The 27,794-nt window shown below is 40.3% G+C and overlaps 1 protein-coding gene across 8 annotated transcripts in view; it reads left to right on the top strand.

Annotated features, from left to right (window-relative positions):
• LOC113628229 (dihydrodiol dehydrogenase 3) overlaps window positions 1–27,794 on the top strand; it is a 54,159-nt gene that overhangs the window by 7,657 nt on the left and 18,708 nt on the right. For 4 of the 8 annotated variants that reach the window (XM_027121505.1, XM_027121506.1, XM_027121508.1 and 1 more), the window contains exons 2-9: window positions 5,208–5,257; window positions 15,098–15,135; window positions 18,655–18,822; window positions 19,676–19,792; window positions 20,955–21,032; window positions 21,769–21,891; window positions 24,452–24,561; window positions 25,488–25,653. In XM_027121505.1, coding sequence (XP_026977306.1) covers window positions 5,208–5,257; window positions 15,098–15,135; window positions 18,655–18,822; window positions 19,676–19,792; window positions 20,955–21,032; window positions 21,769–21,891; window positions 24,452–24,561; window positions 25,488–25,653 — 850 coding nt within the window. Of the gene's footprint in view, window positions 1–5,207; window positions 5,258–15,097; window positions 15,136–15,190; window positions 16,332–18,654; window positions 18,823–19,675; window positions 19,793–20,954; window positions 21,033–21,768; window positions 21,892–24,451; window positions 24,562–25,487; window positions 25,654–27,794 lie in introns of those variants that run through there. The other 4 variants (XM_027121511.1, XM_027121509.1, XM_027121510.1 and 1 more) reach the window with 4 other exon arrangements.

The following is a 27,794-nucleotide window of genomic DNA, read 5'->3' as shown; positions in this document are numbered from 1 at the left end:
TACACTTTCAACTCCAAAGTAGTGTCATGTGGAGCAACTAAGCCCGTGCGCCACAACTACTGAGCCTGCGCTCTAGAGCCCACGAGCCACAGTTACTGAGCCCATGCACCTAGAGCCTGTGCTCCCAACAAGAGAAGCCACCGCAATGAGAAGCCCACGCACACCGCACACAGGGGAGGCTTGTTCTACCCTGTCCTCATCAGCATGATGCTTAATTGCTCATTTGTGTCACGTGTTCATCATTTAACACGGGACACCGAGATCTTCTTTCCCAAACATGTCACCCCACCCCCAGATCTGAGAGCCAGGTTGTGATTCAGACCCTGTTGTTAATCTGAATTTCCACTTAGGGCACTGGAACCTCTAATATTTCATATGATGAAAAATTCCTTTTTCCCTCCGTGAAGAATGTGACAGTGACCACAAGGACATAGGATGATCCTATCATATCGGGATACCATCCTATCTTCCTTCTTCCTCTCTTCATATCTTGGCCTCCCTCTCTTCTTTGAGCAACTTGTGTTGTTCTAAGACCGTTGATGGCTTTCACCAGTAGCCCCTTGATGTATTGTGGACGGTCTGAAGTTACTTTTGGGGGGTTAGCATTTGACAGTATTTACAACATGTCTTGGACCTGCTCTCCTCTCTTCTGTGATGTGAGGCCCTGCTGTTATCCTGACAGCTCAGACTTTACTCCGTGACCCATGTGGATTTTTCCAAACCTGTAAGGTGGTGCTCTCCCATCACGATCCTCTGGGCAGCCCCACTTGTCCCCAAGGCTCAGCTATGATCTTGGTGCAAAATCTGTAACTAAATCTACATTTTGCCACTGAGCTCCAGGCCTGCTTCTTTATTAACCTAGTAGATACTTCCACCTGGATATGCTAAAGGGACTTTAAACTCAGTATGTCCAAAATGGAAATGGTTATTCCTTGACCTCACAAACCTTCTTGCTCCTCTCCTCTGTCCTCCATATCGCTTGATAGTACTGTTGACCCTTTAGTTCCTTAAGCTAGAAAATGAGGGTCTTTAAATCCTCACCATGCATACCCCGTATCGCACAAACAAAGGCTTTCTGGTCTTTTTGTCTCCAAGCATCCTTCAGTTTAGCCAGAATGGCCTTCCTAAATTGGACAAGAGTTCATAATTCTCCTCTGCTGAAGATCCTTCAATAGCCACCCATCTTGCCAGGATGAAGTTAGAAACCCTTAGTTTACTTGGTGGTAACTTGGTCTCTGCTAACTCTCCAGTTTTGCTGGTTTAATAGGCAAATCCTCTCGCACAAGGACTTGCATGGATTCGGATTGTTTTTTATTTGAGATTTGTCATCACCTTCTCCTCTGTTTCTGATGACAAATTCCTAGGGGTCGAGCACTGTGCTTTACGGTTTGTGGAAATTCCAAAAGCTTCACGGGGAGCCGGGCCACCTGCATGGAGCCCTTTGTTTGCACGGTTTGCCCGGACGAGGCAGCAAGGTTGGCAGACGGGCACCTTGCAGGCCCGTCACCTCTGCCAGCCATGGCTGAGGGACCTGCCATGAAACCTAGGTCTTCTGGGTTTCCTTGTCTGTGAAATAAGCTTGTTGATGGGAGTTTCATCTCTAGGTTTTCCTCAAACTCTTGTCTGTCTGTGGTCACAATCCTGGGCTCATGCAATGTCACAGCCACACACGAGAGGGAAGCATTGGCTAAACTGTGTTGAGAAGCCCACGTCAGTTTGACTCTACCTTGGAAGTTGATTTTGCTTTGTTTCAGCAAATAACGGTGACGAAGATCACGGTAGAGTGAATGCAGTTTATCTCTCAGAGCATGAGTGTTGCATAATGTCATTATTTGTCTGGACGGGAGGATCCCTTAACCTACCCAGAGGGGCACATGAGTCAGAGGGGGTGGTGTCCACCAACCCTTCAACCCTATGAGGGATGACGCCAAAGTTCTCTTTGCAAAGTGGGCCAGGATCACTTTCCTGGAGTCCAGCTGAAATCCTTCTGACTGAAATAAGCTCTTCTGATCCTGTCCCAAGTGGGGATGAATAACAGATTGGGGGACCGTATAAGAAAACTTCAAATATTTAAAATGATTCATTGCCAATATTACATCTCGGTTTATTTCAGGATGAAAAATTTCAATTTGTTCAAACTCTTTTTTCCTCACAGGATGCTCTGAGTTCTGCCTTTGGCTGTGGCATAAGAATTTGCTAATAAGGATTTTGACCATGAATCCAAGGTAGAGCACAGATAGATCAGTGTCTCACTGAGGAATACTTAGAGCCACTCACATCCTTGGAGGAGCTCAACGTTTTGGAAATACCTGTTGTCTTTACCTGTGGAGAACGAAGGGCACTTTCCCTCTGCAGGCTCCAGGGGAGACTCCTTCCTGCCTCTTCCAGCTTCTGCTGGTTCCAGGGGTTCCTGGGCTTGGGGCTGCATCCCTCCCGTCTCTGCCCCCCATCTTCACCCTGCATCCTCTTCTCTCTATGTCTTCCCCTTTTCTGTCTCTTATAAGGACACTTATCCCTGGATTTGGGGCCCACATGGATAATGAAGGATGATCTCATCTCAAGATCCTTAACGTAATTACACCTGCAGGGACCCTTTACCCAAATATCTCGTTTATAGGGTGAACGTACCTTTTGGGAGCCACCATTCAATCCATCCTAAAACCTCTTCACTTTTCAGCAGGGAGCTCTTGTCTTATGTCTTCTCTGAAGACTTTTATATGTGTTTTTATGTATGAGGATGGATTTATAGTCACGACCGATAATACTTCCATATGTGCCCTGCGAACCTGGATGTTGCAGACTTTAGTGGTTCTCAGCCTCAAGTACCATCATTATTCAAATCTAACAAGTTGACAGTTGTAAGATGCACTATTACTTTATGTGCTACCTAAGAAAGAAAAAACTCTGCCAGTTAAGTGATGACCTACTGTCAAGTTTAAGATGCACCTTGATTTCACTTTATGTGAGAGAATGCGCAACTGATGAAATGCAGCATAACCTATAAAAAGTCAATGTGAATCATGAAAGTTTTAAACATTAGGATAAAGAATGTCTAAAGTAACAGTGGCTGTTTTGCCAGGAGAAGAAACTTCTCAGAGTAGGTAGATTCAAATATCTTAGTAAATTTCCTGTAAAAGCCTGGTTAGATGGTGGTTTTGTCACGCTTTGGGGTCTGTACCAGTTACCTGGAGGTGCTTATTAAGTATGTGGATTCCCGGTCTCACCGCCACTGATACATTGAATATAATACAGTTACCCCAGTAATACACTATACATCACTGCATAATGCTGATGTAGGAAGTTTGGGATAGAACCCCCAAATCTGCATTTTTAACAGGCAACCCTGAGATTCTGAAAGGGGTTATCTAGGAACCACTCTTGGAGGAATATGGGATCAGATTGATGCTTTTTAGTTCCAAATATTCCAACTTTGGACTAAGACTTTTCAACAATAAAAAGGAACATATTGGTACATGCAGCAACATGGAGGAGTCTCAAAAATAGTTTGGTAAATGAAAAAAGAAGATAAAAGATTACACATTGTATGATTCCATTTATATGAAATTTGTGGAAGAGGCAAAACTCTTTAGACAGAAAGGAGGTTAGAGGTTGCTTAGATCTGGGGTTTGGGAGAAATAATTGGCTTCCAACGGGCACAGGGGAACTTTTGGGGGGTGTTGGATATGTTCTGAAATGGGATTGTGGTGATGATTGCAAAACTCTATAAATTTACTAAAAGTCATTGGACTGTACATTTAGAATGAGTGAATTTCATGATATGTAAAGTATACCTCAATAAAACTGATGAAAAATATCAATAAATATAGCTATTGCTATTACTATTTCTCTCATTCCACGATTGGTCTAACCTTCCTGGGCCTGAAAACCAGGAACAGTGACGGCCATAGGTGCAAGCAGCTGCCCTGCAGGCTCTGCTCTTAGTCTGGATAGGTGCTCTTGGGGTGGAGCAAAGACCAGGGTCTCCTCAAGACTTGAGTGTGTCTCCTGATTACGCTTTTTGGACTCTGGGCACCTCTGCTCTTTCCACAGTTCATGGATTGTATAAGGTCTGGGGGCGGAGCAAACTCAGGATGCTGAAATCAGCTAGATTTTTGGTGTCAAAGGGGCAGTTCCATTGTCTGAAGTTGGAGTGTCTTTATTTGGGACTGATCCCCCAGCAACTAGTACAAATTCCCTGATGTGGATTCTTAGGAAGATCTGGGTTAAGAAGGCGGGCTCCTAGACCAGCCCAAAGTCTGCACCTTAGAAAAGCCAGATTTTCAATCTGTTGGGCTCCCTTGGCCAAGTGTGTTATAACCAACAGATAACAGAGTCAACTGCACTCAAATCCCTGATATTTTTCCATGGCATAATCCATGTGTAATCCTTGGTCTTCTAGGTCATGGTTTGGGAGGTTTACCTCTGGACAAGGGGCTTCAAGATCCAGCAATAATTACTCCTGTGTCCCTGTTTCAAAGAAGGTTGTCATTTTAGAACCAGGGCAAGATTTGAGGGTATAGTCCTGCAAAAGCAAATTTCAAAACTCTTAAACTTGTTCTTACAGGCATGACTTAAAAAAAAAAAAAATCGGGAACAGTGTTTTTCATGTAGGAGAGACTCTGTAAATATTTGCTGAACTGAATTCTAGTTACAACACTTCCTGCAGCCCCACCTTTGCCAATCCCAACGTTTAGTAAAAGTGGCCCAAATCGTGTTAGTGCTACAGAATTTTTGCATTTCCCCAGGAGCAAGTTTAACATCTCTAGTTACACATTCAGTGGACATACTTACACTTACATAATCCAGTGTTCTGTCCCATTTGCATGGAGTACACAAGAAGACTGTATCTGACCAACAGGTAATGTTTACATAAAATGTTAAAATTGCTTAGAGAGGCTCCTATGAACACATTCCCTGAGGACGTTTCTCTTCTACACTAATTCTCATTAGAGCATTCATGTTCACCAAGCGTGATCATCCAAAAATGTTTCTATACCATTAACTCCAGCCTCCCTCTTTCAAAAATGTTGTTGACTCACAGTGAACAAAGCTGTTTGATATAGCACAATAGGACTGCTAAGAATACATCCCCTGCTTTGCCTGTACAGGTTCTGAGCCTCGCAGTTTCTCTCTTTTGGTACCACTGGTTGGAAGGAAGCTCACGAAATGAGGGCTTTTAGTTTTAAAAATCATTCTATTTCTTACAGCTCTCTTCCAGCGTTTCCATGGCTGGTGTCCAGCTTCACAGGAGGCGGAGGTGAGGCCACAGACCAAGGGTCTCTTGGTGCACTTATGTTTTTAAGGCTTATCGTAAGGTGTGTCTGCATTTGGCATGGAAACCAGATGAGATAAAGGCAAATAATAAGTGGCAGTCCTAGAAGTAGCAAACATTACCCCGAAAATGGCATGGGGAAGGGGTGCACCGCCTATAAAGATGTATTTAGATAACTGAGGGTCCGAAAGGGTGGACCTTTGGTGAGCAAATATTTGCTGTTCTCTCTACAGGGGCACGTCTCTTTTACAAATGAGTGAGGAGAAAGAAAAGCAATTATTTACTTGTGGCACAAGAGAATGCTGGTTTATAACTCAAGATGTCCTCTTCTCTCCCTCCCTTCCTCTTGTCCCCTTCTTCATTCTGGAAAACATTTCTTGTTAAGGTAAATAAGACGAAAATTTACCTGCTTTTGCCACTCTTAGTCAACATAGAATTGGCAGTTCCAGCTAAAATAAGAAAACAAACAAAAAAGAAATACTCTACATCAAAATAAGTAAAATAACCTCTGTTCTGAGATGACATGATCGTGTGTGTAGAAATCCGTAGAGATAAAACAAAAAATGTTAGACTAAAAATTTCAGCAAAGGTGTAGGATACAATATCAACACAGAAAAATCGGTTACATTTCTATACCTTAACGGCGAACCGTCTGAGAAGAAAATTTAAAAAGCAATTCCATTTAAAATATTACGAAAAAAATACTTAGAAATAACCAAAAAGGCAAAAGAAATGTGATAAATGGAATATTGCCTGCCATATCAGTAAACAAAGGAAGTCACAGTCATCAGTGATTGTAGCCACAGCCTATGGTGAGCTGGTGAGCCCTGAGGGAACTCAGGGAGGAAACAGAATACCTGCCATCTAGCAGCCATCAGACTGCAGCCACTCCATAAGGTGAGCCCTGAGGAAACTCAGGATGTGAAAACACAGGATACTGGTCCCAGAAGCTGAGGTGTATAGCAAAGGAGTGATTTCAGTGAGCCCACTCTTGCATCTTCCCATACATAGAAAAGTGCTAAATTCCTTAGCTTGAGATAATCTGGTTTTTGTTAATTAACAATTATCTTTGATATTCAGACTACCTGCCCTTTGTTGCAAAACTTCTATATAACCTGGCTTCCCCCTGCTTCCTTGGAACAGTTCTCTCAGGGTTACTTGAGATGCTGTCTCCCGGGCTTGAAGTCCTAAAAATTTCTGCCGAATAAAACATAACTCTCAACTTTTAGGTTGTGAATAATTTTTTAGTTGACAAATGTATAACTAAAAAATTTGTTTGAAGAAAGTAAAGACACAGATATGGAAAGACAACCATGTTTGTGAATGAAAGACCATATTAGGATGACAATAAGAACCAAAGTGATCTACACATTCCATTGAACTTTATATATATCCCAACATCATTTTTTTGCAGAAGTAGAAAATCTCACCCTAAAATTCATACGGAATCTCGAGGGACCCTGAATAGACAAAGCAATCTTGAAAAGAAAGAAACAAGTCTTGGAAAAGAAAAAGTAAAGTAAAAAGAGAGAACAGATTTGGGTTTCTCACAATTCCAGATTTCATAACTTACTACAAAGCCACTATCATCAAAATAGTGTGGGTAATGGCGTAAAGACAGATATAAAGACCAGTGAAATAGAACAGAATACAAAAATAAACTCAAATATAGCTAATGTTGTTTGACAAGGTTGCCAAGATCATTTACGGGAAAAGTGCAGTCCTTTCAACAAACAATGCTGAGGAAACTACATATCAACGTGCAAAAGAAGGAAGTTAGACCTCTGCCTTATACACACACACGTACACGCACACACATACATGCACACGCACACACACAGGCACACACACACACAAATCTCAATGCATCAAAGACCTAAACATACAAGGTACATGTATGAAATGCTTAGAAGAAAAACTAGAGGGAAAGCTTGATGACATTGGATTTGGATATGTCACCAGAAGTACAGGCAACAAAAGAAAAAATACATAAATTAGTATTCATCAAAATTCAAAATGTTTTTTTGCGTCAAGGTAAACTACCAAAAGAGTGAAAAGTCAATCCACAGAATGGGAAAAAAGATCTTTGCAAATCATGTGTCTGATAAAGTTGAATAGAATGGAACTTCTTGGAAATACCATAAAACTTTATCTCAAATCGCCTTTTCTCAACTATCCCAGACATTACTTGGTGACCTTTACTCTTTCATGCTTAATATTTCCATAATTAATCTTTTGATTATCCCTTCCTACTGATACAAAATTTAAGGTTTTTATATCCTTTTCCTTCAGAGTTTGTCTTGACTACCACCGTTTCTCTTCCCTACTGAATTCAAAGAGTTTTCTAAGAGCATTTGGACCTACACCTTGAAGTAGTCCTAGTGTCTTCCAACTGGTTGACTTGGACATGGTTGAATTTTTCACAATCTGTATGTGAACAGCCTACACATAGGAATGGAAATACATTGTTTCACAAACATCACATCGAGCAGTTTGGTGTATTCTCTCCACACCCTTCAGAAGTGATCTCTGTTACTCTTCTGTTTTTTTCTTTGACTCCAATTTTCTATACAGTGCATCCAAAACCAAAGTAAATGTGTGGACGGGGTGACACTTAGTTTCATCTGAAGGTGGCCAAGGTGTTTTGGTCACTTCCCCCAGTTCCTTCTTCTGTTCCCTCCCCTCTATATTTCAGAGGCACTACCTATTCTTCTTCATCTTTGTATTTTTGCACTTACAGAATCTCAGAGTTTGAGGGAACTTGAAGGCCAATCACAGTCACAGAATAAGTGAAAGCATCAGATCACAACAGGAACAAAGTGTTACATCAATAAACATCTTTATTATAGAAGGAGTTGATACTCTTGTATAAGAAAATGCTCAGATTCTCAAAAAAGCATTCAAAGAATTCTTCTTAGGTAACATGCATTTCAACATCTGCTAGGTGTTCATCCAATCTGTCCTCAATGAGAACAATTTCTTCATGTCCTGGAGCAAGTACATCTATTGTTCTTGATCTGATAACTAGAAAAGTCTTGCATAATCGTGTTCATGATTTCTGGCCACAAATTCAGATGAGTAAGAAGAAAACACAGTTCTTTGTTTTTCTTGGAAGTGATCTTTTTTGGAAAATGGAAGCTGAAAAACATACTGTATTTTAGATACAGAACCAAGTCTCGGGGGTCCCCCTGATCATCAGGGACTGGATCCACAAAGACACTTATTGTCCCAGGTCCTTTGGTCCATTTAGGTCTGGCTGCTCTGCATGATGATCAATCCAGCTCCAGAGAGAAAAGAGATGGTTACTGCTTTGAGGTCTCAACGTCTAAATGTTGATATAAAAGAGAAAGAAGGGAGGATTTCCCTGGTGGCACAGTGGTTAAGAATCTGCCTGCCAATGCAGGGGACACAGGTTTGAGCCCTGGTCTGGGAAGATCCCACATGCCATGGAGCAACTAAGCCCATGCTCCACAACTACTGAGCCTGCGTGCCTAGAGTTCATGCTCTGCAACAAAAGAAGCCACTACAGTGAGAAGCCCACACACCGCAACCAAGAGTAGCCCCCACTCGCCCCAACGAAGACCCAACGCAACCAAAAAACAAAACAAAACAAAAACCCCTTATTAAAAAAAAAAAAGAGGGAGAGAAAGAAATGAAAAAGTCTTAACATAATTGCCTAGACGAGTGTGTGGGTAAACTTGCTTGGAACTGTGCTGGGAGAAAAGACGCTACATCAGAAGACTCTTTTCTTATTTTCCAGACCACAGAGATTTTCTTTCAGACGTCTGAAAGGTTTCACATGACACAATATTCTGGCATTCACAACAGAAACAGATAGATATCAAGGACTATTGCTCAAAAATACAGAAATTCAATGTCATTTATCCTATTATTTGGTCACAAACTCTTGAAGTTGCTTCCAATCAAGTCTGTGTTCCTCATCATTAAAACATCTTTTGTTCTCCCTCATGGGGAAAAATCCTAACCTCATGGATACGGTCTAATGTACACAACAATGCTAGTGGGATCCAAGTGAGACAGCTCTTTCGTTACTCACTGTCTAGCAAACACCAGATTTACTGTCACATGTATGCAACATAATAAAAAAGAGATGCCATTTTTATGTACCCCAGAATTTATTTGCCACAGAAACTGTATGTTCTACAGAAAATAAGGAGAAAAAGAAATTTTCATTTCCTATCTTTTCAGAAATTAATTAAAATAACAACCAAATAATAACCCAAAGCATGGAAAAATGATCATGGCTTAGTTCTGTGAAGTAGAGAAAAAAATAGAAATAAAAATAATTTTAATTGCTGACATACTCGAGGGGAAATGTAGCATTGATAGGAGCAACAGCATCAATTATATTACCCAACATTTTGAGTGATTACTATTTACCAGGAAGCACTCTCAATGAATCAAACATCCTATGAAGTAAGCTCAACTATTGACTCATTTTACAGGTAAAGAAACCACAGAGGTTATTGATTTGTCCAAGGCCACATTGAAGGTGATTATTTTTGTCATTTTTGTAAACCTCAAGAGACACTGTCTTATATAGATGTTTGCACATTTATCCCTCCTTTCCTACTTCCTGCTTCCACCCTTAATCTGACAATAGGGTGGGTAAGGTGGATAATTTTTTGGGGGGGAAGGGGAACATTGGCAGAAATCTTCTTGCATTACATTTGTACTTTATGGAAAATGGGTAATTAATTGCAAGAAGGGAGACTGCTAGAACTGATTTTCCAACTTTTCCCAAGGGCACCCCATGGTTAAGGTAAGCCCACCTGCTCCAGTAGCACACCTGGATTCACACTGCAGGTGAGCAAGGTATGTTTGGTATTTCACACATATCCTGCCACGCTAGGTGTAGTTCCATTCTTCTCCCAACGGGTCACCTGCACCAACATTTAATGACGCCATTGAGAGACACCAGGTTAGATGTTCTAAGGATCATTCCATGTCTGGTGAGGAAGTTATCCAAAATTGGGTGGCCCCAGTGACTACCTCACATTGAGGACAGTCAGAATTTGCCCCATGAGCTCAATTATAGAGATCACAAATGGTTGTGGGCCCAAGAATACACTAGTTGGTATTCCACAGCCTGACCTTCCCTTGTGTGCTCTCTGAGTGTGGATGTTGCTTGGATTTCAGCTGATGATTCTTCTTCCTTGGTCAGCCCTCTAAGTATTCAGCTCCCCTGCCTTCTGCACCACTGAAGACACTCATTCAAATGGCAGGTGTCCAGTCAGAATGTTGTGGAATTTTAATATCCAGACACACTCAACAGCAATTACAGTGTTGCTGATAGCAATTTAATAGCAATACCAATTCCCTCTTTATAAGAAGGTTAACATCCTTGATGTAGTGAGCTATTTTCTAACCTTTGCCCTCTTCTAATCTTTGGCTCATTCATATTGCATTCTTTCAAGAGTCATGAAGAATATAAGATATCAACCTAATTTGTGAGCTAACAAATCAGTTTGCCCTGGTTTCACGACGCTGGTAGAGGGAAGACTGTCTATTACTCACAACAATTGCTGTAACCAAAATAAGAGTATCGTTTTCCAGCTTTGTTGAGACATAATTGACATATAACGTTGTATAGTCTTAAGGTTTACGATGTGATGATTTGGTGTACGTATATATTGCGGAAATGTTCACTACGACAAAGTTTGTTGTGCTAGCTCCTTGAGCCCCTATTTCTAAAGGTTGAAGTGAAGGGGCCAGGTGATACCTGAACATGCAGTGAGTTGAGTTATAGGAGAAAAGGCTTGAGTCTAGGGCCCCTGGATCAAGTATAGTGGGCACTCAGCATCCCTGCCCTTTCTCTGGAGGGAGATATTTTCTTTATATTACTGGACAGTAAACACACCTTCCATTTCTCTGGATGGAGCCACGATCTCCATATTGCAAGACTGTTCACTGTACAAATGTCCTGAAAAAATTAATGTGGGATGAAGGGTAGTCAGTGCCTCTGCTTACTGGGTGTACAGAAATGCGAAAAACTGTGCAACGTTATCTCCCAAGGGGCACTTACCCACTTCTAACAGCTGACTCCTGATTTCATTAGTAGCCTTCATCCTCCACTAGACTATAAACTCAAGGCATTTAACAATTATTTATTTCTGTCTACATTATTTATTGATAAAACAATGTCTGGCACATAAAAATTTTCAATAAAATTTTGCTGAATGAATCAATGAAAGAATGGCAAAATATGCAAGAACTAATCAAAATGCTAAAGAATAGACAAATGATGAAGAAATTAAAATAATGAATATGATACACTACTTAAAACAAGCAAAATATAATACTGGATTTTTAAAATAATATTTGATAGCTTCAGAAAATACTTCTGTTAGGTCAAAGGAAAGTATACAATTTGTATGTTGAAGATTATTTTGATGTTTAAATAAAATAGAAACTCACACATTTGTAAAGGAAAATCATGAAGGAAAATGTACCAAACGTTAAATGTAATGGGCTAGTTACAGGTTATCTTTATTCTCTATCCTTTCCTTTTTTTCCCCCAAATTTCTGTAATTTGCCTGTATAACTTTAATGATCAGGAGAAACAAACATCCTTATCTTTTTCATTGAAATATAGTTGACTTATTATATTATATTATTTCAGATGTACAACAGAGTGATTTGTTATTTTTATAGATTATACTCCATATAAAGTTATTATAAAATATTGGGTATATTCCCCATTATTCTAGGTTGTAGGGTTTTCCCTTTCAGCACTTTAAATACATCATGCCATACCCTTCTGCCTACATAGTTTCTACAGAAAAATCAGTTGATTGCCCGATAGGGTTTTCCTTGTATGTGACTCGTTTTTCTCTTGCTGTCTTTAGAATTCTCTCTTTAAGTTTTGCCGTTTTAATTATGATATGTCTTGGTGTGGACCTCATTGGTTTTATCTTGTTTGGGACTCTCTGTGCTCCCTGCACCTGGGTAGCTTTTCCCGTTTTCAGGTTCAGGAAATTTTTTGCCATAATTTCATCAAATACACTTTCTGCTACTTTCTCTCTCCTACTTTTGGGACCCCTACAATGTGAATGTTAGTGTACCTGATGTTGTCCCAGAGGTCCTTTAAACTGATCTGTTTTTTAAAATTTGTTTTTCTTTTTGCTGTTTTTATTGCATGATTTCCATAATTCTATCTTCCAGATCACTTATGAATTCTTTCATATCACATAATCTGCTATTAATTCCATCTAATGTGTTTTTCACCTTAGTTATTGTATTCTTCAGTTCTGACTGGTTATTTTTTAAAATATTTTCTAGTTACTTGTTAACATTCTCACTGTGTTAATCTACTCTTTTCCCTAGTTCAGTTAGCATTCTTATTACTAATGCTTTGAACTGTGGTAAACTATTTTGGTAAGTTATTTATCTGTTTCATTAGCTATTTTTTTCAGGTGTTTTTTTCTTATTCTTTCATTTGAAACAAATTCCTTTGTCGTCTCATTTTGCTTAACTTTCTCCATCTCTATGAAATTAGGTGAAACAGTTACCTATCCCTGTCTTGAAAGGGTGTGCTTGTGTGGAAGCAACCCTAGAGGCTTTTTTTTTCCAAAATAAATAAATAAATAAATATATTTATTTTTGGCTGCATTGGGTCTTCTTTGCTGCACGTGGGCTTTCTCTAGTTGCAGTGAGAGGGAGCTACTTTTCCTTGCATGCACGTGCTTCTCATTGTGGTGGCTTTTCTTGCTGTGGAGCAGGGGCTCTAGGTGCGTGGGCTTCAGTAGTTGTGGCATGTAGGTTCAGTAGTTATGGCTCATGGGCTCTAGAGCACAGGCTCAGTAGTTGTGGCGCATGGGCTTAGTTGCTCCATGACTTGTGGGATCTTCCTGGACCAGGGCTCGAACCCGTATCCCCTGCATTGGCAGGAGGATTCTTAACCACTGAGCCACCAGGGAAGTCCCAACCCTCGAGGCTTTGGTGGGAGAGCTGGAGCTGAAGTGAGCACGGGTCACACCTTTCCCCAGGTTGTGCTGGCAGCTATCACCTGGGTGGGAGGTGGGACGGGGGAGGCTAAAGTCAGAGACAAGTCTGAGCCGGGGTTTTTCCTATGCTCAGTGGCTGGCACCATCGTATTGGGCCAGGCTAGGTCCCAAGGTGCTGGAGCAGAAGCCCTGAGGGCTGGGCCCAAACTGGTTACATTCCCTTTAAGTGTGCACCCTCTCCCTGCCCGCCCCACCAGCACTGGTACCTTTGCCCAAGAGGGGAGCAGTGCTGGAGGAAGACAGGTTGGAGCAGGCACCTGGTGTAGGCTGCCGTGCATGCTGGTGCAATCCTGGAACACCCGTCAGAGCTCCAGAACACTTCTGATCTGCCACCTTTACCAATGGCAGTAATGGCCACCCTTGCCCTGTTCAGATGTCATGCTGGCCTGAGCCAGCTCTGTCCTCCACAACTGCACACTGTCCCCAGCACTGGCAGCCCTTGCCTTAGTAGGAGCTGACCTGGAGCCAGAGGTGCTGAAGTGGGCATTGGCGTGGGCATTGGCCTGGGCCAGGGTGCACCCTGGGGCTGTCACAGTAAACTGGTAGAGTCCTGGGCTGTTTCAATCTGCTTCCTCTGCTTAGTTCCCAGGAGCAAGCAAGTGTGTGCGTCTTTTTCAAGAGGAGAGTCTAGGTTTCTTACAGCCTTCCTGTTAGTCCCACTGGTTTTCACACCAGCTACAGGGACTCCACTTCCTGGTGGTGGGCCCCAGGGCTGTGGTGCCCAGTATGTGGTTTCAATGGCTCACTCTCCAGGGAGGCTCTCCGAGACCGAATCCCTGTAATCTCTCTCCTCTTCTGTGTCTCTCCTCAGGGCACAAGTCCTGATCTGATTGCTTCTCTTCCCTTCGCACCCAACTCTATGTGGATGTTTCTTTACAGTCTTGGCTGTGTAAGAACCTTCCTGCTGGTCCCCAGTGTGTTTTCAGTGATAATCGCTCCATATGTAGATGTAATATTGATGTGCTCATGGGGGAGGTGAGTTCAGCATCCTCTTGCTCTGCCATCTGGATCTCCTCCCCAAGCAGTGGTTTTAAAACTCATTGTGTACTAAGTTTAATACCTGTGATTGTTCAGGTGCAGTTTCTGCCAATTTATTTTCTTCCTTTCATGGACCATGTTTCCCCCTTTCTATCTTTCTTTCTTTTTCTTTCTTTCTTTCCTTCCTTCCTTCCTTCCTTCCTTCCTTCCTTCCTTCCTTCCTTCCTTCCTTCCTTCCTTCCTTCCTCTCTCGTATGCCGTGTGTGTGTGTGTGTGTGTGTGTGTGTGTGTGTGTGTGTGTCTCTGTGTGTGTGTCTCTGTGTGTGTGTTTACAATTGGGCACCTGAAACAACAAGCAAATACCCACTCGTTGCAGATTTGTCCCATGCCATGACTGTCCTTCACTAATTAGCTTGGCATGCTCCTAGTCTTGGGATCAGCCCAACAGGAAAGCTAAAGGGCTACCCAGTTCTTTTCTGACTCTGCATCTTGCCTGGTATCTGTGTGGCTTTTTGATTCTCCTGAATACATGAATGCCTTACTGTCCCCCAAATCCACACCCCAGTTCTACTCAGGGTTTTATGTGGTCTATGCTATGTCTCCTCCCTTAACCCCTTTTCCCTGGCATCTGTGCATATATAATCCCCCTGCAGCTGTAATGAGCCATTCCAGCTGCCCTTCAGTTTAAGCTTAGGATTAGGTGAAACAGACACCAGTCTTTAGACAGCCCCCAAATAGGTTGTGACTTTGCAAATAAGCTTTTCTGTGATCATTCTGGTCTGAGGGATGTGACTGGGAGCTGAGCTGCTGTTCTTTACAGATCAAGACTGCAACGCACCAGGCAGGAGGAGGGTACAGGTGAGTAAAAACACCATGAAATGTCCTACCACTCTGTTCTGGATTTTTCCTAATTGGGTGTTCACTATGTTGCTCTAGGTTTTTGTTTGACTGTTTTCCAGAACGTCTATGAGGTTTTATAGCAAGATTCTGTTTTTTTCCTTATGTTTCCATGAGAGAATTCAGCACTTCCTACCTCACCATTTAGCTGACATTAATCTACATGTTAAATTTTAATTGGCTTCACAACATTCCCTTGTATCAATGTTTCACGATTTCCCTAACTCCTCCCAATTTTATTATAATTTAACTTGTTTACAGATTTTTCTTTTATGGATAATGTTGAGCAAGATAATAAATTATATAAAGTATCATTTACATCATGACAATTTTCAGAAGTTCTCTAACTAGGTAAAATGTATGAACAAAGATTCTGCTTGCATACAGCCCACAGTAAAAACTATTAATAATTAACCTCCCATAAGCACTTTGCTAGAATGTCTGATTTTGGTATCATTTTCAGGATTTCACCCCCATCCGTAAGCAAAATAATTTTGCTGGTGGGAAATGTCAAAAGGCAAATTTATTTTCATTTGATGTTTTCATTCTTTATTAAGTGCTGACATTTTGAAAAATGCTTATTAGTCACTCCTTTAAGTTGTGTGATGTGTGTGTGTGTGTGTGTGTGCTGTAATATAGTTAATTGCTTCAACTGACGTTTGGTCAAGATTGGGCTTCATAATACGAAAAACCAAAAAGATTGGTATGTGGAGGTTTCTAGTCTTAACATATGGTCAATAATTGTTCAGCAAATCCCATGCAATAATTTACAGTAATGTAAATGGATCCAGAATTGTAAATTTACTTATTAAAAATATGAGGTAAAATATTTCCAAGCAATTAGTGATTTATTAATCATTATACAATACTTAACATTATTCTGATAAAAAACCCAAACAAGTTAATTGCCTTCAAATATTCCTTGCTCCATGGCTACTGATTTAATCATGCTCCTCCTGCAATATTTCTGCTAACATTGGTCAGTACAGTTGGGGTGTTACCTTCCTGTTATTCACAGCCTGTGAGGGCAGAAGAAAAAATCAGAGTCTGCTTAGTCAGAGGAGCAACAGGCAATGGACCCCAAATGCCAGTGTCTGGAACTTAATGATGGCCACTTCGTTCCCATTCTGGGATTTGGAACCTATGCCCCTGAGGAGGTAACATTTGTGGGTTGGGGTTAAGGTTAGAAAAGAAAATGGATGTAACGTGAGTGGAAGTGGACTTAGATTGTCAAGTTATTGAGTTCCTGTGCGACTCTGGGAGGGTCACTTGGTTCTACTAACCAGGCTAGAACCAACCCCTATGAAAGGGGAGGAAGCATTCAGTCTTCCCTCGGCATCAGGGTTTGAAGCTGTGGTCACCTACCGATGACTCTGGGTTTCCCTCCAGTGTCTGTCTCTTTCCCAGCTTGGCAGAAGAGGTGAAACTCAGCCATCGAGAATACTGACTGTCAGCTGCTTTGCTTTGAGGGTGATTGCAATTGTGTGGTTTCTCTGTATGTTTCGTTCATTCAAGAACTCTTTCCTCTTTCTGAAAAGAAGTATTTGAGGTAAAAGGTCCTGAAGATGAGGTGAATGATAAATAATGGGAGAGAATTGCTTTTCTACTGTGTTGTGCCTGCTAGGTGCCAGACGAGAAATGCTCCGCCTGTGTTTTGTCTTGTTTTTCTGTTTCTGCTTGGAAAGTTATTCTAATGGAATATATAATATCACTTGAGGGGATAAGCTACAGTCTTATAGGGCAAGGTTTCAATTCTTGATTTTTTGTAATATATTTTTTATTAAACTATAATCTTCAGTGCTTGGGTGTAAGAGGGGCGAAATGGACAATTTGCTAGACTGGAAGCCAGAAAGTTTGCTGTCCATCTTGTCTTTGGAGTACATAGTTGTATGACAAAGAACTGGTCCTTAAACTTTGAGTCTCACCTTTTTCATCTATAGAACAGAAGGAAATATTCAGAGACACTTTGGAGATTGAAGACAGGACATGTTTACTTATTTATTTATTTTTATTTAATTAATTAATTTTTGGCTGCGTTGGGTCTTCTTTGCTTCGCGTGGGCTTTCTCTAGTTGTGGCGAGTGGTGGCTTCTCTTGTTGCAGAGCACGGGCTCTAGGCGTGCCGGCCGCAGTAGTTGTGGCATGCCGGCTTCAGTAGTTGTGGCATGTGGGCTTCAGTAGTTGTGGCCCACGGGCTCTAAAGTGCAGGCTCAGTAGTTGTGGTACATAGGCTTAGTTGCTCCGTGGCATGTGGGAACTGCCCGGATCAGGGCTCCAACCCGTGTCCCCTGCATTGGCGGGCAGATTCTTAACAACTGCGCCACGAGGGAAGCCCCAGGGCATGTTTAATTTGCAGCATAAAGTAGGATGAGGGGAGGGAAGGGTCCAGGCTATTCCTGAAGCTCACTGGTTAATTCCTGGGTAGATCTCCGAATGCCCGTACATTTAAGGAAAACCAGGACTAGACCCAACAAAGGGCAGTTAAACCAAGTCTCTACCTCCTTGAAAAAGAAAAGATTCTGAATCACATAAAAAGAAATGGAATATTATTCAGCCTTATAAAAGAAGTTATCCTGCCATTTGCAACAACATGGATGAACCCAGAGAACGTTAAGCTAAGTGAGATAAGCCAGATATAGAAAGACAAATACTGCATGATCTCTTTATGGGTAGAATCTTAAAAAATCAAACTCATAGAAGCATAAAAATCAAACTCATAGAAGCATAGAGGCATGGTGACCAGAAGCTGGGGCCGTGGCTGGGAAAAATATAAAGATATTGGTCAAAGGGTACAAACCTTCAGTTATAAGATGAATAAGTTCTTGAGACCTAACGTACAACATGGTGACTATAGTTAATAATAGTGGGTTATATTCTTGAGATTTGCTAAGAGAGTAGATCTTAAGTATTCTCACCACAACCAAAAGTTAGCTATGTGAGGTGATGGATCTGTTAACTAGCTTGATTTTGGTAAATCATTTCACAATAGATACTTATAGGAAAACATCACTTTGTACAACTTGAATAGATACGGTTTTTATCTGGTGTGTTCTGTGTGGCTACACTGGTAGACAGAGGACTCTCAGAAGCATTCATCTTGTTTCTTGATGCTTTGTACCATGAACATTATACCTTTGTTGACTTTGCTTAAAATATCTCACTGTATAAATCATATCCATGACTACAACTTTATGCTCAGTCTTATGAGTTCCTCCAGAAAATCACTGAAACTGGAGGTGGTCTTGGGGACCTCTAATGTCAGTGATGAACCAGTGATTGCCTGGGATTGAAGGACTTCCTGGATGTCCAACTTTAATTACTTACCAGGAACATTGAGAGAAACTGTTATGCGTTCATCACCACACATGCAGAACTAACCAAAGGCATGAAGAAAAGTTGATTCTTGGGAAGATCAAAGCTTGTGTCTTAGCAATCTCTTAATTCTGTGGATATCCAACTACTACCTTTGTTGCTTATGTAGGTTCCTAAGAGTGAAGCCCTGGAGGTCACCAAATTTGCTATTGATGTTGGGTTCCGCCATATTGACTGTGCTCATTTGTACCAAAATGAAGAGCAGGTTGGACAGGCCATTCGCAGCAAGATTGCAGATGGCACTGTGAAGAGAGAAGACATATTCTACACTTCAAAGGTGCTGTGTGTGTTGTGTGAGTGTGCACATGTGTGCAACGTGATTGTGCACAGGTGACAATTATATAATAGGACCAGTAGTTGTCTGGTGAACTGTGCTTATCGGTATAACTTTTTTCACACATATTTGTATATTAAATCTGGTATCCAAAAAGAAAATGAGAGTGATGATGGCATTCTCATCATTGCTGTGTTCAAATTTTAATTTTAAAGTAAAGTCACTTTACTTCTCTGAGCCTAGACCAGAGCTGTGTTATTTCATATGGGCTAATGAATCAGCCAGAACTGATTGATCAGATTATAGCTTTCCTTATCATCTAGGGGACTTTCTAAAATTTCTTCAAGTTCTAAATCTCAGTTCTTACGTTCATCAGTGAGAGAGAGCAATAGGAGAGGCAGTTTGTATATTACACAAGCTCTAGCAAAAGTGTCTTGAATTATGTTCTGCTCATATTAATATGTTCAAAGCACTTTTCCTACAGTTATGTAAACAAACAGATACTAATTCCTGAGAGGATTGATTCTTTGATAGAATTAGATTAAGTCTGTAAACTGCTTTTAAACTCTATCAAACATAATTCAGATAATGAGTATGGTAATTATTTGATAATACATTTATTTCTTGGATCATTTCTTTTTATTGTGAATGATGTACTGATGATAAAATCAATCAAATAATAAAATTTACTTGGGTTGGTTAGATCAAAAATGGAACTGAAAAAGAAACAGAGTGGTTTTCCTCTGTGGTCATCTGTTTCTAATCAGGAAAAATGTCTAATTTTTAGGTGAAAGAAGAAAAACAAAATTACCTAAGGCATTAATTTAACATAGCTCCCATTCTTTAACCTCTGCAGCTTTGGTCCACTTTCCTTCGACCAGAGTTCGTTCAACCAGCCTTGGAAAAGTCACTGAAAAATCTTCAACTGGATTATGTTGATCTCTATATTATTCATTTTCCAGCGGCTCTGAAGGTTTGCGATTTGTATGATCACGTCTATTTTATTTCTTGTGTGAGAATATCTATCAACTTGCATGGATGGTTGAATTCAGATTTTTCTTAGTAAGATGTAGGGATGATTACACTAGAGTAGAATTCCCAAAATCATAATTTCTGATTATCTTTTTATTGGGTTTCTTTGAATCCTTAATTTTCTTTCCATGCCTCCAAGAGAAAAGAGTTCAACAATCTCACATCCTCTGCCTCAAAAACTTGAGGAAATAAAAATAGACACGTTCAACACAGGGTCCCGGGCCTCTTGGGGATTTCATGAACACACAGTTTGGTGCAGGCAGCAGTGGTGAGCAATGAAGCTGCCTTACACTTGAACATGATAAGTTTATCTCTTCTTTCACCCTTTCAAATTGACCGGAGTTGGTGGTGCTCTCTCTGGGTGGGTCTAAACCTAGCATCCTTTATAGGGACTTGGGAGACCTTGCCTACACCATTGGCTATCTTCACAATGAGTTTTGTAGACTGCACTTAGCCATTAAGAACTGCATTATGTAGAACTCTTGATCTGAAGTTACAGAAATCTACTCAAACTACCCTATGCAAAAGAGTTTATTGGACTATGTAGATGGGAAGTCCCAGCCATGGATAGATTTAAGGATTTGCAGTACTCTTCAGAAATGTCTCCTTTTTTTCTATCCCTTAACTTTGTAGTACTCTTGGTTTGCTTTATTTTTACCTCAACATTTTCCTTCCGTGGCAAATTAACCTTGATCAGTTCAAGGCTCATGGTCATTAACATTTGAGAGCAGGTCTGGATCTTCCACATTCCATATTAACCTAAAAATAGCCTTGCTGATTCATGTGCCTGCCCTAGGGCTATCAGATGTTCAGAGGGAAAAGGAAATCGGATTGTCAGGCTTAAGTCAAGATTGCATTTTTTTTCTGGAAATAAAGCCATGTAACTTATTGCCATTCTTTACATAAGTCACTCTGAGTCCCCTTTGGGACCTAGGCAAATTCTATTTATTAAAACATATAGTAAGTGTAAGAGATCTAGAATGTTGCTACACCTACCTCATGGATGTTTAGTGTCCTGGTCCTAGATGTGCCTGGCAGCCTGGTTAAGTGTGGGGAAATTATTTAGTGACATATTTAAAATGACTGCTTCTATTCTATTCCAGCCAGGGGAGGAACTTTTTCCCAAAGATGAAAATGGAAAAATGATATTTGACACAGTGGATCTCTGTCGCACTTGGGAGGTGAGTCTGTGGAGGAGAGAGCCCAGGGGAGGAAGCCAGGAGAGGGGGAACCTCCTTCATTTCTTCCACCTGTGAGAATGGGTTGTGGACCATCAGATTCAGCAGTTCATGAACTTTAAAGGGCTGTTATGCTGGGGTGGTGTGGACGAAATCATTGCTGAAAGGTTCACAGAGAGGAACAGAGAAGAATTTGGGACAGTGAAGATAAGCATCTCTTTCCTTCAGTGTGATATATCTTCTTCTGGGATTTTCGAAGGAAGAGACAGTAATTCTTATTTTATTTTATTTTTATAAATTTATTTATTTATTTATGGCTGAGTTTGGTCTTCACTGTGGTGTGCAGGCTTCTCATTGTGGTGGCTTCTCTTGTTGTGGAGCATGGGCTGTAGACATGTGGGCTTCAGTAGTTGTGGCTCGCGGGCTCTGTGCCTCTCACAGTAGAGCGTAGGCTCAGTAGTTGTGGCGCACGGGCTTAGTTGCTCCGCAGCATGTGGGATCTTCCCGGACCAGGGCTTAAACCCGTGTCCTCTGCATTGGCAGGCGGATTCTTAACCACTGTGTCACCAGGGAAGTCCCGTAATTCTTATTCTTGTGTCACAACCTTCTTCCCCTCTTTTCTTCTTGATAATCCATGCTAATTCTTGACAGGTGACCCTGTTAGCATTTTTTCAGCATTTATTCTTGCTCTATAGCCCATTGCAAATCATGTTCACCACCCCTTACCCCCCACCCCCAGGCCCTGGAGAAGTGTAAGGACGCAGGACTAGCCAAGTCCATCGGGGTGTCCAACTTTAACCGCAAACAGCTGGAGAAGATCCTGAACAAGCCGGGGCTCAAGTACAAGCCCGTCTGCAACCAGGTGAGCAGCCTCCGTCTTCTCTCCTTTCTGCTCTTCATAACCTCCTTCCTGTAGTAGAGCCAGATGTCTATTTGTCTTCCCCTCCTATTCATCCTACCTTTGTGGGACAGAAGATTCTAGAGAGCAGAGCCTCTGTCTGGAAGGGTGTGAATAGAACCCAGAATGGTATCTCTGTGTGATAAAGTCTTGGTGGAAAAGATGGGGAGGGCTTCCTGCTAAATTGCGGGTAGGAATTTAGGGAAGGTAAAGGAGATAAAGGAGGGTTAGAATAGTTACCCAGACCTTAGAGGAAGGTGGCATTTCCCTGAGCTGTAAAGGATGACCAGAAATTGGATGGTGAAAGTGCCTTGGAGGGAACTGTGTACAGGTAGGAAGGCCATGAATACATGGAATGAAAAGCAAATAAAGAGCGAAAATGAGATCTCATTGAGGTTTTAAGGGTTTGTGTGGGGTTCAGATGCCTGAGTCCTTAGTCTTAGTGTCTCAGCTTTTAGAGATCTTCAACGGGAGGCATAGTACAGAAAAATTTGCTGGAGACTATGAAATTCATCCAGGTTAGAGCGTGAAGTTAATGTCTTATGGTGATACTAACAGTAGATGAAATAGTCACTCAGGAATTAGAGCAGACCTTGTGATTTACTTGGTCTTGGTATGGTTCTCCCATTGATTTCTACCTTAAAATTAAATGTTTAAACACATTTTTTCTCTGTTTGATCCTTTGCTCATATATTTTTTTGTTGTATTTTTACTTTTCTGTGGTGAGAAAACTTAATAAGAGATTTATCCTCTTAAATTTTAAGTATTACAATACAATGTAATGCAATATTGTTAACTGCAGGGACAACGCTGTACAGCATATCTCTAGAATTTAGTCATCTTGAGTAATAGACTTCACACCCATGTTTAGAAACTTCCGATTTCTCCTTGCTCCCAGACCCTGACAACCATCACTCTACTCTTTAATTCTATGAGTTTGACCAGTTTAGATATTAATATTTGTTTTTCTGTGACTGTTGTATTTCATATAATGTAATGTCCATAAGTACAACCTGAAGTCAAGGAGTAAGAGTCTTCTACAGAAAAAGTAGCTTGTAAAATTCAAGATTTATATATATCTATATACAGCATCAACATTTTCAATTATAAAAGTTTAAAAATTAATGTGATTTTAGCACTAATTTTGCCTCCAAGTTTTCATTGTGAAAATTTTCAGATATTAGCAAAGTTAAGGGTATGATAGAGAACATCCATTTTCCCTCTTGTATGCAAAATTTTTCACATTTTGCCACACTGCCAGGTGTATATATATATATGTATATATATTTATGTATGTAATATTTTGTTGACTTGAATCTCATTGTAATTCACATATCACTTTGAGACATGTTTCTCAAGCTCTTTTAACCTAGCATGGTGGTCACTCAATCATTTTTTTAACCATGATATCCAGACAGGTTTTTGACAAATATAATAGATTTATCAGACTATCATCTTGTGATGTTAGTTAATTTGTTTCTCTATTCTCAATTCCTGTAAATGAGTAGATAGATCTGAACTCCTTACTACCTTAAGGTTAAACATTTTGACAAGAACACGTCCTTTGCATGCTGTGCCCTTCAAATGCACCCCAGTAGGAAGCACGTGATGACAGCTTGTCCCACTGTGAATGATGGCACTTTTGTTCTGCTGGTAAAGCTAGTGGTAGCTAGATTTTTTGTTTGGAAATGTGTATTTTCCCTGTTGAAATTACCTAGTCATCTGGGGAAGTTAGATTCTCCCCCAAATTTTCACATAATGGTTGAGAATCCATCAATGACTTTCACCGGAATTAGTTATTTCATTGGGATGTTTTTCAATATTTTCAACTTAAATACTCTTTTTGATCTTCTTACCTGACATTTTATTGCAAAAACAAAATTCTGTCATTAAGTCAGCATAAAATACCTTATTCCTATAAGACAGGGTAAAAACTTAACTCCTTCCCCTTAATTCTCAGTTTCTGAGAAAGGATTTATTGTAATAATCACCATCAGTGGAGGCAAATATTTTTGTTCTTTCTCTCTTTCATCACTTGGGACTCAGGGATTTTTATTTACTCTCAGTGTTACATTTGCTTTTATTCATTATTCCTTTTGATGCTCAAATCTACCCAAATGTCTCCAGTGGGATCCCCATCAAACTGGTTCTTTTAGTGCTTCAGACATTTCTTCATGAGTCTTGGAGCAAATTCTTTGCAAAATTTGATGTCCAAGACTCAAACAGGTGTTTTTCTGTCTCAGATCTGGAATTAGGCGTGTCTCTTGGTAGTGTGTTTAGTAATTGAGATCTGGTCCCTAGAGTTACTTGTTCTCAGGAATGTCATTATTTTTTACCTTTTCAGGGACAGAGATATAAAATGTATTTTTTTAAAAAAAATCATTATTTGATGTTGATACTTCCAGTTTAAATTTAATGTTACACAGTTTTTTTCTTTAGATTTTTTTAACTTCTAACATCTCTCTGTCATATTTACATTACCATTTCATATAATCTGAAACTCTTCTATGTTGGCCTTCTACAGGTGGAATGTCATCCTTATCTCAATCAGAGCAAACTGTTGGACTTCTGCAAGTCAAACGATATTGTTCTTGTTGCCTATGGTGCTCTGGGATCCCAACGATTAAAAGATTGGTAATGAACCCTAATGAAGACAATGGAGAGTTTACCTAAAATTCAGTTTTTGATGAAATATTTTTAGTCATACCGTACTCAGTGCTCTGGAGATAACTCTCAACTTGCTTGGGGGAGAAAGGGGAGGGATGGAAGGAATCCTTCTCTTTTGTCTTCCCATCACCCAGCCAATTTTCTTATATTATATGTGTCCTGTTGTAGATTGATCAATAACACGTGTCTGTATTAAAATCTATATATAATCCCCCAGCTGAGACCTAAGACATAAGCTTAAGTCATGATTTACTTATTTATTACCTAAGGAACACATTACTAGTAATAGACTCTCCAGGCTTCACTTACCTTATGTATAAAATCAGGATAATAACATATAACTCCCAGGTCTATCATGATCCAAAAAATTACAATTTGAACCATTTTTGTAAACATCTGTAGAAGTATTGCACACTGTAAGTAATGATGAAATGAATAGTTCTCATTTTGAGACTACTCAATTTTTATCAATACCTGAGAAAATTAAACTAAAAAATATCCCAGTCTTTTCCTTCTCTTTCTCCTTTCATGCTCTTGTACTTACTTTGGGGCTGTGATTGGAGAATAAAAACAGCCACTGAGATGTAAAACAGAAAAAAAACATGATTGTGGAAGCATTGATCTCAACTCAATCATGCATCCAAATGACCTGGAGAGCTTTGTAAACACAGATTGCCAGGTGCCACAATTGAGTTTCTGATTCAGTTTGTCTGCAGTTAAGCCATGGAATTTGCATTTCTAACAAGGTCCCAGGTGATACTGATGCTGTTGGTCCATGGACCACATTTTGAGAAGCAGTGGTCTAGAGTGGACCTACTTGGTCTGTTTGGGAAGCCTCCTAACAAACTGAATACTCAGTCTCAGATCTTCAGCATTTCCGAATTTCCTTCCAGGGTGAACCCGAGCTACCCAGTTCTCTTGGAGGACCCAGTTCTTTGTGCCATTGCAAAAAAGCACAAGCAAACCCCAGCACTGATTGCCCTTCGCTACCAGATGCAACGTGGGGTTGTGGTCCTGGCCAAGAGTTACAATAAGAAGCGGATCAAAGAGAACATGCAGGTGATGAGTGGGGCTGTGGGCACAGGGGTTCTAAATAATATCCTTCACGAGGGTCATTCTTTGTCCAGCTCTCAAGACTATCTTTGGGCCAAGATGATTTATCTGTTATTTATCGTGCACGTATGCCTTATGTATATTCCTAATGGTTTTCTCCTCCTACTGTGGCAACAGGAGAGGTGGCATGGCTGGATAGGATTAAGATTGGACAGAAAATGGAGATTTTAGTTCCAGCATTACATCTGCAATTTATTCTGTCACCCTGCAAGTGATATCTTATTTACTTTATTCTCAGTTGACGAAATTGAATTGTGATTTTCTTAGACAGTTGGGCTGCTATAACAAAATACCACAGATTGGGTGGTTTAGAAACAACTGAAATTTGTTTCTCACTGTTCTGAAAGCTGGAGGTCTGCGATCAGGGTGCCTGTGTGGTCATGTGAGGGCCCTCTTCCAGGTTACAGGCTTCTCCTTGTATCTTAATGTAGTGGGGGGCAACGGAGCTCTCAGAGTCTCTTATATGATATATGATATTATTTAAATCAAATTCATGAAGCCTTCACCATCATGACCTAACCACCACTCCAAGGTCCCACTTTCTAATATCATTGCAGTAGAAGTGGGTTTTCCAACATATGAATTTGGGGAGCACACGGATTACAGCAGTGATCTTCAACCTCCATGTCATCATGGTTTTATTTTGCATTCCTCTGAATAGTAACGTAGTTTCATTTTCATACTTCTAATCTCCCTGAGTTTCTGCCTTTGTGAAGTTCCTGTTCAAGACTTTGTCCATTTTTATTAGGTTGTCTTTTGATTTATATGTATGAGACTATTATTATACTGTTAGCCATAGCTGTACAGCAAACTCGCCCCCATTAAGGGGTTTAATGCAGAAATCATTTACGCATCTCATGATTCTGTGGTATGACAATTAGCCTTCATTCAGTTAAGCTGTTCTCTCCTTGGCTGGGCCCTCTCTTGTCTTTGCAGTCAAATGCAGAGCAGCTAGGCAGTGCTGCTTTAGCAGGTGGATTTGGATGTTGTCAGAGGAGCCAGCCCTCTTCTCCATACGGTTTTTCATGTATAGTCGGCTAGACTGTGGCCACTAACCTGGTCTTCATCTCAGCACAGTGGTATGATACCAAGGCAATGAGTGGGAAAAAAAATCCTTGTCATGTCTAGGCTCAGAACTGACTCGCCACTTCTTCTGGCAAATTTCATTGTCCAGTGCAAATTACAGGTCAGGCCAATTCAAGGGGCAGGGAAATATTACCCTGAAAATTTGTTTTTGTCTTTCCATTCAAATTTAGCCCTGTAATATACCTGGAACAGATTTTCTAATATGACATGAAAATGGATACATATACATATACTTAAATAGAAACATAATGTCCATATTTTCCCACAGATTTTCATTGTCAACTCTGTCGTGTATCAAGTGTCCATAAGTACATTTCTGGCCTCTTTCTTCTAGTTAGCTATTTACTTTGCTGCACTGTCTTATTGTAGTGGAAAATAAGTCTTGCTTTGAAGAACGGTACATTTTTCTTCTTTAAGGATGTCTTGGCTGCTCTTGACTAGCTGTTCTTTTATATAAAATTTAGTATCACTTTACCAACTTCTACAAAAGAAAAAAATCTTTAAGTCTTTGGTTCATGTCGCATTGAAACACTAGATCACTTTAGAGAAAACTGATTTCTTTTTAAGATTGAGATTTCCATTCCATGACTACGATATGAATTTCTAATTATTTAGGTGTTCTTTAATATTTTAAATACATTTCATAACTTTCTCTACAAAGGCATTTACATAATCTTTTCTGTTCAATTTATTCATAGAGAATGAGTAAGTTTGATATGGGCTTCTCGGATAGGTTTTCACGGCAGGGGGTTCTCCTTCCAATACTTGCTTAAGCTCAAAGCTGTGTCATACTTAGGGGTGCTGGGAATGAAAAATCAGTGTAATGTTTGGTCAAGTACGAGTATTTTCTCCAGGTTGTCCAACTGCCCCTTTGTCTGGAAAAAGATTTTTGTTTGTTTGTTTTCTGTCACAAGTAATTCACTTAGAAAGATTTGGGATTGATGCCTTGCAAGCTGTGTGTGTGTGTGTGTGTGTGTGTGTGTGTGTGTGTGTGTGTGTGT

Source organism: Aethalodelphis obliquidens, unplaced genomic scaffold (genome assembly GCF_003676395.1).
Source record: "Aethalodelphis obliquidens isolate GAN/ISIS:26980383/991018 unplaced genomic scaffold, ASM367639v1 scaffold23, whole genome shotgun sequence".
Taxonomy (NCBI): domain Eukaryota; kingdom Metazoa; phylum Chordata; class Mammalia; order Artiodactyla; family Delphinidae; genus Aethalodelphis; species Aethalodelphis obliquidens.
This window is presented reverse-complemented; position numbering and strand designations above follow the sequence as displayed.